We start from the raw sequence: 13,642 nt of genomic DNA on the forward strand, positions 1-13,642 counted from the left end.
GGAAGATATATGTAACTAGTTCAGCTTGACAGGAATTGTGGAACTTATAAGCAACTTTTAACATCTTGAAGAGATGAAATAATCTTCACATTTTGATGAAATATTCAAGAATTAGTTCTCCCCAAGAAAAACTGTTGTAAAATATTAGTTTACTACATAGAAACAGATTGAAGATTCGTGTCCTTGAAGGATTGCGGGCAGTGATGAACAAAACAATGATTTCTCTGTGCTTCCCAAAAACTTGCATTGAGAAAACATGCCTGAGTAAGCTTTCAGGATTACATGGAACTCAGTCGAATGCAAAGAGCTCATCCAACTGCTCTTCTGTCCATTGTGGGAGTAATGGTTCTTGTGTTCTTGTGATTTTTTCAGCTTCTTGATTATTAGGGGCTTGAGCAGTGTTGGATGCAGCACCAGTTTCTTTGGCTTGTGAGAGTTCGCCTGAATCTGTGCCCATAGGATGGTTGATAGGCTCATCCAGCCCTGTTTGCTGATCCTGATCAACAAGGAGCGTGTTACAACCCATACTTGAAGTTCCTTTGGAGGTACTCAGATCCACAAACTGTCTGTTTGAATTGGTTCCATTCCCTTTCCAATTGATGGATGATGCTGCATTTCCCTTTCCTGTTTGTAAATCACCTAGTCCATTTCTTCTCAATTTAGAATTCTGCCTCAGATTGTTCATGATATTTTGAGTTTTTTCACGTGACACGTCCAAATTCATCTGCGGAATGTGTACTTCTCCATGGGTTTCTACACAGTACAAGGAGACTAAGTGAAAAATATGCACCTCGTTTATGAAAACCAACTGGGCATTAATCAATTTGGCGGCTTTAGACAAAAACAAAGTTTGGATGACAAATATTGCCGACCTTCAGTTCTAGAATCAGGCTGTATGATTGCTGTAGGGCTATTGAGCTTTATAGGAGGTCCACTGTCCTTGGAGATCACCTACGATTTCAAGCATAACCAAAAGTTAGGTAGAAGGGTAAGTTTTCCGAGGACCTGGAAGGGAAAACCCAGAAAAGTTTTGGCCTAAAATAATAATTTCACTAAAGGAAACAGGAAACTAAGAACATTCTCCAGCTAAAATAGATACACCATGCCTGCACTATATGAGTATGCTAACATGCAAACTAATTTCTGCCATAGCATCTAACTAAAAGGTAAAGAGGGTGACTTCAACAGGAACTAGACTTCTCCAAACAATTCTTTTTTCTATGAGCCAACATGATGGCTGAGAATGACAAGGGGCAGTAAAATTCCGCAGTCAACAACAGCTATGTATCTCTGTATTCAAAAAAGCATATAATTGCCCATGTCAAACAAATTAGGAATCAAATTTTTCTTAAATATAATCAGTACGCGCATGCATATGGGCTGTCCAATCACATATGACGTTTGTCTCCAAGAGAAATAACTAGCTGAAAATTTATCCAATTCTTATGATTTGTTACAATAGATGCCGTGAAAACACCTCCTTTGTCCTAAGCTAGAAATGAATTCTTTTTTCTTTCAGAACCTTATTTTTCCTGTGGGGAAAGAGTGATAGAAACAGGATGTTCTATAGTTGAATGGTTTACTAACGATTTTGAGCAATTGTTAAAGCAAACCATACCTTGACAACGTTACTTGTTGTTACATTGAGCACATGAACAGAACGTGTCGGAGAAAACACAGCAACCTGGAGGATAGATGCAGATGAGATGAACATTCACTGAGGAAAGCAGCTGTAACTTTAGTTCACGATAATTCAAGTTTCCAAACAAAAGAAGATAAGGAATTCAACACAATCATTGATGCCTGAAATAATGGAAATCAAACCTTCTGCAATATTAAAACTGCCCCAACAGATAAGTCCTTTCCAAAATTTCCTTCAGAAATTACTCTATGGTGGATGCTAGCGTCTATTGTACCTGTTGGATCCTGGTACAAGAAGTTCAAGATCATTTTCGTATCCATAAAATACTGGAATTTTAGAATGCTACTTTCTGCGTGTAGGACATGCCCGAAATCTAACCTTCAAAGCTACCATCATTCCACCCAGACTATTTGAGGTACAAGATTTGATAATGGCTACGACCTAATAAGACAGCGATGTAGATAGCATTAACAGAAAACAGGGAACCCTAATAGAAATTTTGCAATTACAAGAAGCTATAGTGAAGAAATATTAGCAAAAGTCGATGCCAGAAAATGGGTTTTAAGCAATAATCATTTGAATATGTTCTTCCCCTCAGAAACAAAATGATACTGTAGCTGTTAGCGCCAGAAAAGTGAAAATAAGTGTTTGAATGAAAATTACCAGAGCAACTTTCTCAGCATTAAAAGCATTCTTGATAGAACTCAATGGAGTTTCAGTCAAATCTCCTCTACCATCCATCGCACCTACAAAAACCCTTGAATTAAATCTCCAAGAATTCCACACTCCTTAAATCACCAAACAAGCAGAAAACGGAAGATAACCTAGGCCGCGGACAAAATCCAAAGCGCAAACCCACGGATTGCCATTAAAATCACCGTCCTCTTCATCGCCATTTTCGATAACTCTTCTTATATACTCCTGAGTAGGAACGGGCTCTTCATCGCCGACGTAGAAAGATTTCTCACCGCGAGTTCTACGCTGCATCGCCGCCTGAACCGCTCCGGCAGGACCAGGAATGATACGCAAAGACGCACCGGACGGACACGGGGACTCTAATTCAGTGGAAATCCGCTGGGATCGACAAATTGGATTCTGAGATGAGAAATCCGACTCGAAAAGATCGTTACACGGTTGGGATTGGGGCTGGGAAGGGGAGAGAGAGCAAGTTTCAAGAAGCGGCAGAGAGAGAGTGGAAGTGGGGGCGGCGGAGAGTGATCGGGGACTACGGTGGCGCTTCAAAGGGCGGAGTAGGGAGTGTACGTCGGAGTAGTCGAGATCAAGGGCCTCCCATGGTTCCATTTTTGAAGCTTCGAATTCGAAAGGGAACTGATGAAGCCGCCGATTGCAGAAGGGGAAGCGCGGGAATTTGAAGTTCGAAGCGGACTTGGAAGACGACCATCGTCATCCATTTGGATTCGTTTCAGTGTCCCGTGTTTGCTTTCCCGGCAAGTTTCGAGAATTGGGCTGGGCTGGGCTGGACCCGGCCCATTTATACATAAATAAGGCCCATTTTAAGCAGCCATAAAAAATATATATAATGTTTATTTATTATTTTCAATATATTTAGTAATTTTTTCATAACTATATTTTATTAATATTTTGGTACACATTTCCGTAAAATTAAGAAAACCGGCACGTGCTCGTTTCATACGCCTGAACTTCATCCACAACCTTCCCATCGTTTCCGCAACCGACAACCGGATCTCTCGGTCACCCATCACCCACCTGAAACGACCAAATGTAAATTTTATAAAAACATTAATTCAACTAAAATGGCTGTCCGACGAAGAAAAATTAAATAGTAACAAATAAATAAATAAAAGATAAAGGCGAAAAATGCTTGTTACCGGAAGAATCGGTTTCGGGAGCTTCTGGGTCCCACCGAATTTGCTCATTTTTTAATATTTTTTTTAAATGATTATTTTAATTTTCAAACTGGAATTTTATTTGGTATATATAGTTAGGGGGAGCAGAGAATGATGCCGGATACACCTTCATCCCCGAGAGCGGTGGCCTTCTGGCGCTAATGGAGAATCTGCTTGGACTTCTCCGTATTCGCGTCATTCGTGGTGTCAATCTTGCTGTTCGTGACGTTCGTAGCAGCGATCCTTACGTTGTCGTCAAGATGGGAAAGCTAGTACGTATTTCTTCTCTGTTATTTCGTGATCACCTTCGTTGTTGCTTCGATTTGGAGGTTTTGTTTCTTTATGTCGTTTGGAATGCTTCAAGATTGTTAAAGACATGTTGCTTTGGGTAGTGATTGGTTGAATTTGAAGCTGTTTTGGTGGTTATTTGGTGTGACTCGAAAAATGGCGCGAATGTTTGAATTGTTTTTATGGACGAAGTCTTTGAAACATGCGAGGCTGCAATTATGGCGAACTCGAGGAGGAAGGATGGTTCGGTAAGGGCTTGAAAAGTCTCATTAGATTCGCCTGTAGGTTTTGCAACTTCTGGATCATCCTACATGTATGGAGATTTGTGAGGTGCAGAAATGAATCTTGTGCGGGGGAGGAGCTGAGAAGTTTTTTTTATGCGAGTTTTTATCTAAGGAATAGATGAATTAAATTCCTGGAAGTTGAATTGTTAACTCATAAGTTTTGTGACTCTGTACGATCATCGCGAGAAATTTTAGTAATGAATTGTGCTTTTTAGGCAGGTCAATCAATTACTTTGTACGTCTTAGTTTTTGTTTCTTATAAGGAATGAACTTTCAAGTATTGCTGCTGCTTAATTCTTTTGTTCTTGTGAACTCTTGATGTAGAAACTGAAGACGCGGGTGATAAAGAAGGATATCAATCCTCACTGGAATGAAGATCTGACTCTTTCTGTCAGTGACCCAAGTCTTCCAATTAAGCTGGTAATCCTTGTTAAACTCCATGATGATCCATGTATAAGAGAAATTTATTAATCAGTTTAGTTTTGTTATACTTGTTGAGCTCCATGATGATCCATGAATGCTTATTTTCTTCGTCAAAATGATATGTAATTTGATATGTTGCTCTGCCAGCAATGTAGAACGCCATTTAAACAATTTCCATGTAGATATACACACAGAGTTACAAAGCTGACATGTTCTTGTTGTTGACCAATTTGTAACGATTGATATTGCTAATCCAGGTTGAGCTCTTTTGCCGTATTGTATTATGGGTTGGCCTTTATCTTTCGCTTTGTTTGATCAAAGCTATTTTAAGGAATCACTCATCTTGTTGCTATACGAAAATTAACTTCCATTACTTCCTTTTTTGTTACCGTGTTTCCTAACATCTAATTTCGTTTCCAAATTCATCTTTGAGCTGGTTACAGACGGTTTACGATCACGACACGTTTACGAAGGATGACAAAATGGGGTATGCTGAGTTTGATATCAAATCATTTACGGAAGCTCTGAAAATGAATTTGAGTAATCTTCCGAGTGGAACGACGATCTCACGAATGCTACCAAGCAGGCAAAACTGTCTTGCTGAAGAGAGCTGTGTGGTCTGGAAAGATGGTAAAGTAATTCAAGATATCTACCTTAGATTGAGAAATGTTGAATGCGGGGAAGTCGAAATTCAGCTGCAGTGGATTGATCTTCCAAACCACAAAGGCTGAAGGAAAGATCTGGTTTATCAGACCATCATCCCTGCTGCTAGCTAGAGGTTACTGCTCATTCCACTTCCCATCACTTTCCATTCTTCAAATTATTTGTATAGTAATATTCTTATGTGTCATAGTCCGTCTGCATAATGCTTGATTGTAGCTTGATTTTTATTCATGGATGATAGCCTCTGGTTTTGGCCAAGCTTTCTGATGGACATCGTAAATAAGTTGCTCTCTGATCCTGATTTTATTGCCAATATAAGCTACCATTCAGTTTCATCTTACTTGAACTCGAGTTATGTGGCACAACGGTCTAAGTGAATCCTTTCGTTCCGAAATCTCCCGTCCTCAACTCCATGACCAATATGAGCTTGAGGTTTCCTACGTAATTCCCGAAACTTCTTCGTAGTGGCTCCGTTCCATGCCTTATTTCATAGATAACTTGTCCACTTTGAGCTTCCAAAATGCTTCATACTAATGGAGATAGTATTCCGTACTATTTTAGATGAACACACTCTCTACAATGGTACGATATTGTCCACTTTTAGCATAAGCTCTCATGGCTTTGCTTTGGCGTTCCCAAAAAGCTTTCGGAAATAGTATTCATTGATTATAAACACACGATCATTACGTCCATATTTATAATTAGAAAATTTTTTAATAGGTGAGAATTTACATTTATAAGGGTATGATTTTACAATTTTGACAATTTTATTTTTAAATTAATACACTCAATTTAGTCCCTTTTACACAATTTATGTAATAATCATAAAATTTAAAACCTAATAATATTATTAAAAAATATATATATATATATATATAAAAGAAAAAAGATCACAATATTCTAATTATTAAATTGTTTTTGTTAATTATTAATTTAAAAAAAAAAAATCACAATATTGGGCAAAAAAGCCCCTCGCTTTAAAGGGGCGATCCGAATTTTTTTTGCCGCGAATTTTAAAGCTTCAACCCTCACAAGAATGCGCCTGAAATGTTTCTCGCGGCCCGCCAATCGCTCTCGGTCAAAACATCCCTCAAAATCGTTTCCACTACGCCATTGTTCTCGAACCTCTTCACCAGAACCGCCAATTTCCGGCGGTACCAGCCGGGAAATGGATCGGACGGCCGAGACTGGGCACCGGAAGAGAGTGTCGCCGATGTCTCCTACTGGACGAAGAAGATTCATGGTCTCTGTACCAAGGATCGAAATGTCGATGAAGCGCTTAGGCTACTCGACGCCCTTCGCCTTCATGGCTACCAAATGCATCCTCTCAATCTCGGTAGCATAATCCATGGTCTCTGTGATGCGCGCCGGTTTCATGAAGCGCACTGCCGTTTTATGCTCTCTGTTGCTTCCCGGTGTGTGCCTGATGAACGGACTTGTAATGTTCTTATTGCTCGTTTGCTTGATTATCAATCTCCGTATTGCACCTTGCGCTTGCTTGTTTGTTTGTTTGATGCTAAGCCTGGGTTTGTTCCTTCTATAGTGAATTATAATCGTTTGATTGATCAGTTTAGTAAGTTTTCACTACCGGATGTAGCTCATAGGGTTTTATTTGATATGAAGAGTAGAGGCCATTGTCCAAATGTTGTTTCCTACACTACCTTGATTGATGGATACTGCCGTGCTGGTAATGTATCTGCTGCTGAGAAACTGTTTGATGAAATGCCTGAGAATGATGTGGTGCCTAATTCACTTACATACAGTGTTCTAATTCATGGATTTCTTTACAAACGGGATTTTGAAACTGGGAAGGCATTTATATGCAAGCTTTGGGAGGAGATGAATGGAGAAACGGACCCCTCTGTGAACAGTGCAGCTTTTTCCCATCTTGTTGATTCTCTATGTCTAGCGGGTTCTTTCCACGAGTTGTTTTCAATAGCAGAAGATATGCCTCAGGGGCAGAGTGTGCCCGAGGAATTTGCTTATGGGCAGATGATAGATTCACTTTGTAAAGCTAAAAGACATCATGGGGCTTCAAGAATTGTATATATAATGAGGAGGAAAGGGCTTAATCCTGGTTTACTATCATATAATTCTATTATCCATGGGCTTAGCAAGGAGGGAAATTGTATGCGGGCTTATCAGTTGTTAGTCGAAGGAGTTGAATTTGGGTACTCACCATCTGAACATACATATAAGGTTCTTTTAGAAGGTCTTTGCCGAGAGCTTGACATCCAAAAGGCTAAGGAAGTTCTTCAAATAATGATAGATAAGGAAGGCGTGGATAGAACTAGAATTTACAACATATACTTGAGAGCTGTCTGCCTTACAAACAACTCAACCGAGCTTTTAAACACGCTTGTTGTAATGCTTCAAACTAATTGTCACCCTGATGTTATTACCCTCAATACAGTCATCAAGGGATTTTGCAAGGTTGGAAGCATTGAAGAAGCTCTAAAGGTACTAGACGATATGATGATTGGTAAATTATGCAACCCTGATCAGGTGACCTTCACAACTATCATATGTGGCTTACTGAATGTTGGGAGGATCCGGGAATCTCTTGATATATTGTATAAAGTAATGCCAGAAAAAGGCATTATGCCAGGTGTTGTTACGTATAATGCCACTATTCGAGGTTTGTTTAAACTTCAACAGGCAAACCAAGCAATGGATACCTTTGACAGAATGGTTAGTAATGGCGTGCTAGCTGACAGTACTACTCATGCTGTGATAATTGATGGGTTATGTGATTCCAATAAAATTGAAGAAGCTAAGAGATTCTGGAAAGATATAGTCTGGCCATCAAATATTCATGACAGTTTTGTTTATTCTGCTATCCTTAAAGGGCTTTGCCTCTCCAGCAAATTCAACGAAGCTTGCCATTTTCTATATGAACTAGCAGATTCTGGGGTTTCTCCAAATATCTTTTGCTACAATATTGTGATCAATACTGCATGTAAGTTGGGATTAAAGGGAGAAGCATATCAACTGGTCACTGAGATGCGAAAGAATGGGTTAACCCCTGATGCCGTAACCTGGAGGATTCTTCACAAATTACATCAAAATGAGATGACACAATCACGTCCCAAGGATGTAACTAATCAACCTACAGACGGCTTGGACCAGACAGAGTTGAAGAACTATTTGCAAATGTAAATTAAATTGGTGTTTAGATACTTATGAAACCTTGGTCTTTCTGCACAGAGATTAGACGTTCAAAACATCCAATCCTGTGACTCTATTCTTGAACCATCATGTCTTTCCTCTTGGTAAAAGAATCATGGTTTCAAAATCATGAAATCTGACAGGAATAGACCTTCCAAAGCATGGCTGAAAGTTCTTTCATCACATTTGTTCATTACTTAGTTTTGCTCTTCTGATTTGTAGGTAACTATTTGGTATAAAGGTGGTGATGTGATGCAATGCAATGAAAGCTCGGAGACAGCTTACTTTTGGCCAAGTGCTTACCAAGTGATCAGGTAAGCTTTCTATCACTTCGCACTATCATTTCCTTACTGGGTTTATACACAAATGTTCTAGCTAAAAGGGAAAATGATTAGAAAAGTTGCTATCACAATCACATCGACATCTTTTTCCACATTGTCTGACGAAATAGTGATTATTTTCCATCAATTTCTTAGCTTTTTTCGTTATGTATACTGAATTTCATGCATAAATTCGATTATTTGGCCTTGCTTTTTCTTTGATAATGCTAAAACTAGAAGAAATGTCTTTTTTTTTTCATGTATGAATTTTAATGTTGGTGTTGGATGCATGATTAAGTTATACGTTTCTCTGCCCAAACCTAAGATGTATAGTATAATAGAGATTAAATTATACAGCCCAAATCTAAGATGTACAGTAAATTATACGTTTAGTTTATTCTCCTAAAAGTGTTACCCTTTAGAGTACTACTCAACGGGTAGAGAAAAATGGAATACTACCCACAACTAGTACTTCAATAATTCTCTTACTCCTTTGAGCACTCCTCACACTTTCAGAAAATGTTATACTACTGCAAGTACAAAAAGACATAAACAAATACAAGTAACAACAATTAATAGGTCTCTTTCTCTAGTATCATTCAATATAGAACACAGTCCAATCTCGGGTAGTGGCGCATTAGTTATATCAACCTAATGAAATCATCCCATGATAGACGAAACGCTGAAAGATAGACCAGCGTTGACTCTATTTACGCCGTTCTCCAGATAAGGTAGTTGGAACCATGCTTTAACGCCCGACTACTCTGATCAAATGCTGGAGGAGACAGGATCACACATTACATGCTAGAGACAACGAGAATAACACGGGTGAGTTAGCATTGAATCCCGCCTTATGAGTGGTGTACCGCACAGAATCATGCCGTTGGACTCAATAGGGTTTAGTTTATCCTTAAGATTTTTTAAAATTTTTAATTTTTTATTTAATAGATTTCTTACCAATTTAACTGTTCAACCCAAAAGTCAATTGGGTATGGTTTGATTATAACCTTTCAATTTTGTGTATAAGGTGAATTTTCAAATATTAGCAATTAACAGTGAGAAAATAAATAATAAAAATAAACAGATAAATAATTCTTCTTTATTTTTATTTTTATTTTTATAAATGCGATTTTAAAAAATCTAAAAAGTAAAAGTGCAACGGCTTAGAAAGTAAATTAAGATGTCCATGAAAAAAGAAAAAAATAATGTTGGATGAATGATAGAAAATAAAAATAATAAAGAAAAAGAGCAAAATAAAAGGTATGCCACTTGTTTGAAGCCGATGAACAATATTTTTGAACAAAAATTAAAAAAAAAATAATATCTCTTGTTAAAAAGTGTATATAAATGAAGATAATAGTATTTAAATGTCTAAAAAGTATTATAATAACTAAGTTTATATTTATTATTATTATTATTATTATTTTAAACAAAATTATAGACCTTGTAATTAGTATTTACATTTCTATTAATTATGTTACATAATTATTATTTAGCATTACAATTCAAATAGTATTTAGGGAGCTTTTTCCCCCCCAATACTTTTCTTTTCTTAACTTTTAATTAAATATACTTAATCTGAAATTATTTATTTAAATATTTTAATTTTAAATGGTTGGATGGTGTTCATCTTTGAAGAAAGGACCTCCACCAAGTGGCATTATGTTGTCTCTTGAAGATGAGTTACTTGTCTTTATCTCTTTTTAAAAAATTAAAATTTAAATATTTTTCTTTTCTATAATAAATTATTTTATTTTTATTTTTTAATCTACAACTTAACCTCTATTGAAAAGAGGATTGTGAGAGAAAAACAAATTAAAAAGTTTTTTTTTTTTCTTCTTCTTCTTTCTTATCTTTTATGAAGAAAAAAAAACAAAATCAGTTATAAACTCTCATATTTTTTTCTTTTTTAATCGCTTTCCATATTATAAATTTTAATTTGATATATAATATAATGATAGTCATAAGTCAAAATATATAATATCTACTAGCGGTGAGCTTGAGACGCTAGCCCCACGGGAGTGTATTGTGAGATTCTATATCGGGTGTAACGGGGAATAAAAACGTTGCTTATAAATGTGTGAAAATTTCTCCCTAATATAAGGTGTTACAAGATAATTTTAAAGAAAAAAAAAAGCTTATTAACATAAAATAAAAAAATTCAACTGGTCTATTAAATATAATATTTAAAGTTTTGTGACTTAAAAATGCAATTAAAAAAAACAATAATTGAAAATAAAAAGAAAAAGCGAATTAAAATAATATTTTGGAGGGCCGATTTTCCTTGACCGTGGAAGAACAAGGACAGCATCTATTAATTGATGGGAAAAGAGAAATATTAGGAGACACCGTCGGCCGTCGGATTTCCTCCTCTTCTTCTTCAATCCTCCCCCCTATAAATACCNATTAACAGTGAGAAAATAAATAATAAAAATAAACAGATAAATAATTCTTCTTTATTTTTATTTTTATTTTTATAAATGCGATTTTAAAAAATCTAAAAAGTAAAAGTGCAACGGCTTAGAAAGTAAATTAAGATGTCCATGAAAAAAGAAAAAAATAATGTTGGATGAATGATAGAAAATAAAAATAATAAAGAAAAAGAGCAAAATAAAAGGTATGCCACTTGTTTGAAGCCGATGAACAATATTTTTGAACAAAAATTAAAAAAAAAATAATATCTCTTGTTAAAAAGTGTATATAAATGAAGATAATAGTATTTAAATGTCTAAAAAGTATTATAATAACTAAGTTTATATTTATTATTATTATTATTATTATTTTAAACAAAATTATAGACCTTGTAATTAGTATTTACATTTCTATTAATTATGTTACATAATTATTATTTAGCATTACAATTCAAATAGTATTTAGGGAGCTTTTTCCCCCCCAATACTTTTCTTTTCTTAACTTTTAATTAAATATACTTAATCTGAAATTATTTATTTAAATATTTTAATTTTAAATGGTTGGATGGTGTTCATCTTTGAAGAAAGGACCTCCACCAAGTGGCATTATGTTGTCTCTTGAAGATGAGTTACTTGTCTTTATCTCTTTTTAAAAAATTAAAATTTAAATATTTTTCTTTTCTATAATAAATTATTTTATTTTTATTTTTTAATCTACAACTTAACCTCTATTGAAAAGAGGATTGTGAGAGAAAAACAAATTAAAAAGTTTTTTTTTTTTCTTCTTCTTCTTTCTTATCTTTTATGAAGAAAAAAAAACAAAATCAGTTATAAACTCTCATATTTTTTTCTTTTTTAATCGCTTTCCATATTATAAATTTTAATTTGATATATAATATAATGATAGTCATAAGTCAAAATATATAATATCTACTAGCGGTGAGCTTGAGACGCTAGCCCCACGGGAGTGTATTGTGAGATTCTATATCGGGTGTAACGGGGAATAAAAACGTTGCTTATAAATGTGTGAAAATTTCTCCCTAATATAAGGTGTTACAAGATAATTTTAAAGAAAAAAAAAAGCTTATTAACATAAAATAAAAAAATTCAACTGGTCTATTAAATATAATATTTAAAGTTTTGTGACTTAAAAATGCAATTAAAAAAAACAATAATTGAAAATAAAAAGAAAAAGCGAATTAAAATAATATTTTGGAGGGCCGATTTTCCTTGACCGTGGAAGAACAAGGACAGCATCTATTAATTGATGGGAAAAGAGAAATATTAGGAGACACCGTCGGCCGTCGGATTTCCTCCTCTTCTTCTTCAATCCTCCCCCCTATAAATACCCGATTCCCCTTCCCATTTCTTCATCACAAAATCGAAACTACCCTCTTTTTCTCCTCCTCATTGTCGTCGTCTTCCCCAACCTTGATCTTTGAAAATGGCCACTGACTCGAATCCGATTACGTCCTCTAACTCCGACGCCGACCAGATCGCCAAGCCGAAGCCCTCCGGCCTCCTCCATGAAAACGAGGAACTCCGCAAGGTTTTCGACCGCTTCGATTCGAATGGCGACGGCAGGATCTCCATCACCGAGCTCGATTCCGTCCTCAAGTCCTTAGGCTCTGCCATCCCCTACGAGGAGCTACGTGGCATCATGGAGGATCTCGACTACGATAAGGACGGTTTCATCAACATAGACGAGTTCGCCGCCTTCTGCAAGGAACCGATGGCCTCCGACGAGGCTGGATTGTCGGAGCTTCGTGACGCCTTCGACCTCTACGATCAGGACCACAACGGCCTCATCTCTCACTCCGAGCTCCATCTCGTCCTCACTCGCCTCGGAATCAATTACTCCATTGAAGACTGTCAACGAATGATCCACACGGTCGATTCCGATGGCGATGGAAATGTCAATTTCGAAGAGTTTAGGAAGATGATGAGCGCAACTAACAAATCCAAGGCGGCGGGGCCCTAGCCCTAGCCCTAGCTTTCCGTAAGTTATTAGCAATTAGCTATGTGACAGGTAACGAAGTCGATTTCTATCCTTCGTTCCTTTTCCATTTTTCGTTTCGCTTCATTTCGTTTCTCATTTCTCCTTAATCTGAATCTATGTATTCATGTATCCAAGTGTTCCTGTTTTCAATTTTCCGAATGTAACATGAAATTCGGATCTGGTTCTGTTCTCCCGCCATTAATGCCGATCTTTAATTTCAACTCTTGTTCATTTCGGTTCCTCTTTCTTCCCAGCTTCGCCTCTGATTCTCAATTCAAAGAAATTTACCGGCAAATCGATTGATATTCCCGGAATCCTAACGTTCATTACAGATTTTGTACATTTTGTCCCCTTTTTTTTCTTTCGGAGTATAAACCGAGAGAAATTAAACATTCTCTTAATGGAATAGATTTTCAGGATGGTGAATGAAAAAACTACAATATTATGTTAAAAAAAAAACAAATAAATAATTACAAAACTTTTAATTAAGGCCCTTAATCACGCGGATAATCTTCCTTAAATTCCATTTTTTCTTATGGATTTTAATTTTAATATATGTTTTTTTATTTTTTTATT

The 13,642-nt window shown here is 36.2% G+C and overlaps 3 protein-coding genes and 1 pseudogene across 3 annotated transcripts; 3 read left to right on the plus strand and 1 right to left on the minus strand.

Moving 5' to 3' along the window:
- On the minus strand, positions 1 to 3,036 carry LOC111780085 (uncharacterized protein C17orf53). Its single transcript, XM_023660363.1, has 7 exons — positions 2,467 to 3,036; positions 2,306 to 2,388; positions 2,021 to 2,083; positions 1,825 to 1,926; positions 1,619 to 1,684; positions 873 to 951; positions 1 to 753 (listed from the first exon to the last, which is right to left on the minus strand). The coding sequence occupies exons 1-7, from the start codon at positions 2,942 to 2,944 to the stop codon at positions 290 to 292; spliced, it is 1,335 nt and encodes a 444-aa protein (XP_023516131.1). The 5' UTR covers positions 2,945 to 3,036; the 3' UTR covers positions 1 to 289.
- Positions 3,037 to 3,624: 588 nt separating this feature from the next.
- On the plus strand, positions 3,625 to 5,475 carry LOC111780568 (annotated as a pseudogene).
- Positions 5,476 to 6,186: 711 nt separating this feature from the next.
- LOC111779711 (pentatricopeptide repeat-containing protein At3g18020) lies at positions 6,187 to 8,876 on the plus strand. Its single transcript, XM_023659831.1, has 2 exons — positions 6,187 to 8,323; positions 8,559 to 8,876. The coding sequence occupies exons 1-2, from the start codon at positions 6,216 to 6,218 to the stop codon at positions 8,560 to 8,562; spliced, it is 2,112 nt and encodes a 703-aa protein (XP_023515599.1). The 5' UTR covers positions 6,187 to 6,215; the 3' UTR covers positions 8,563 to 8,876.
- Positions 8,877 to 12,303: 3,427 nt separating this feature from the next.
- LOC111779801 (probable calcium-binding protein CML27) lies at positions 12,304 to 13,297 on the plus strand. The gene has a single exon (XM_023659955.1). It carries the CDS (start codon positions 12,512 to 12,514, stop codon positions 13,046 to 13,048), a length of 537 nt encoding a protein of 178 aa, XP_023515723.1. The 5' UTR covers positions 12,304 to 12,511; the 3' UTR covers positions 13,049 to 13,297.
- Positions 13,298 to 13,642: the final 345 nt, after the last annotated feature.

This window comes from Cucurbita pepo, chromosome LG18, assembly GCF_002806865.2.
Source record: "Cucurbita pepo subsp. pepo cultivar mu-cu-16 chromosome LG18, ASM280686v2, whole genome shotgun sequence".
Classification (NCBI taxonomy): Eukaryota; Viridiplantae; Streptophyta; class Magnoliopsida; order Cucurbitales; family Cucurbitaceae; genus Cucurbita; species Cucurbita pepo.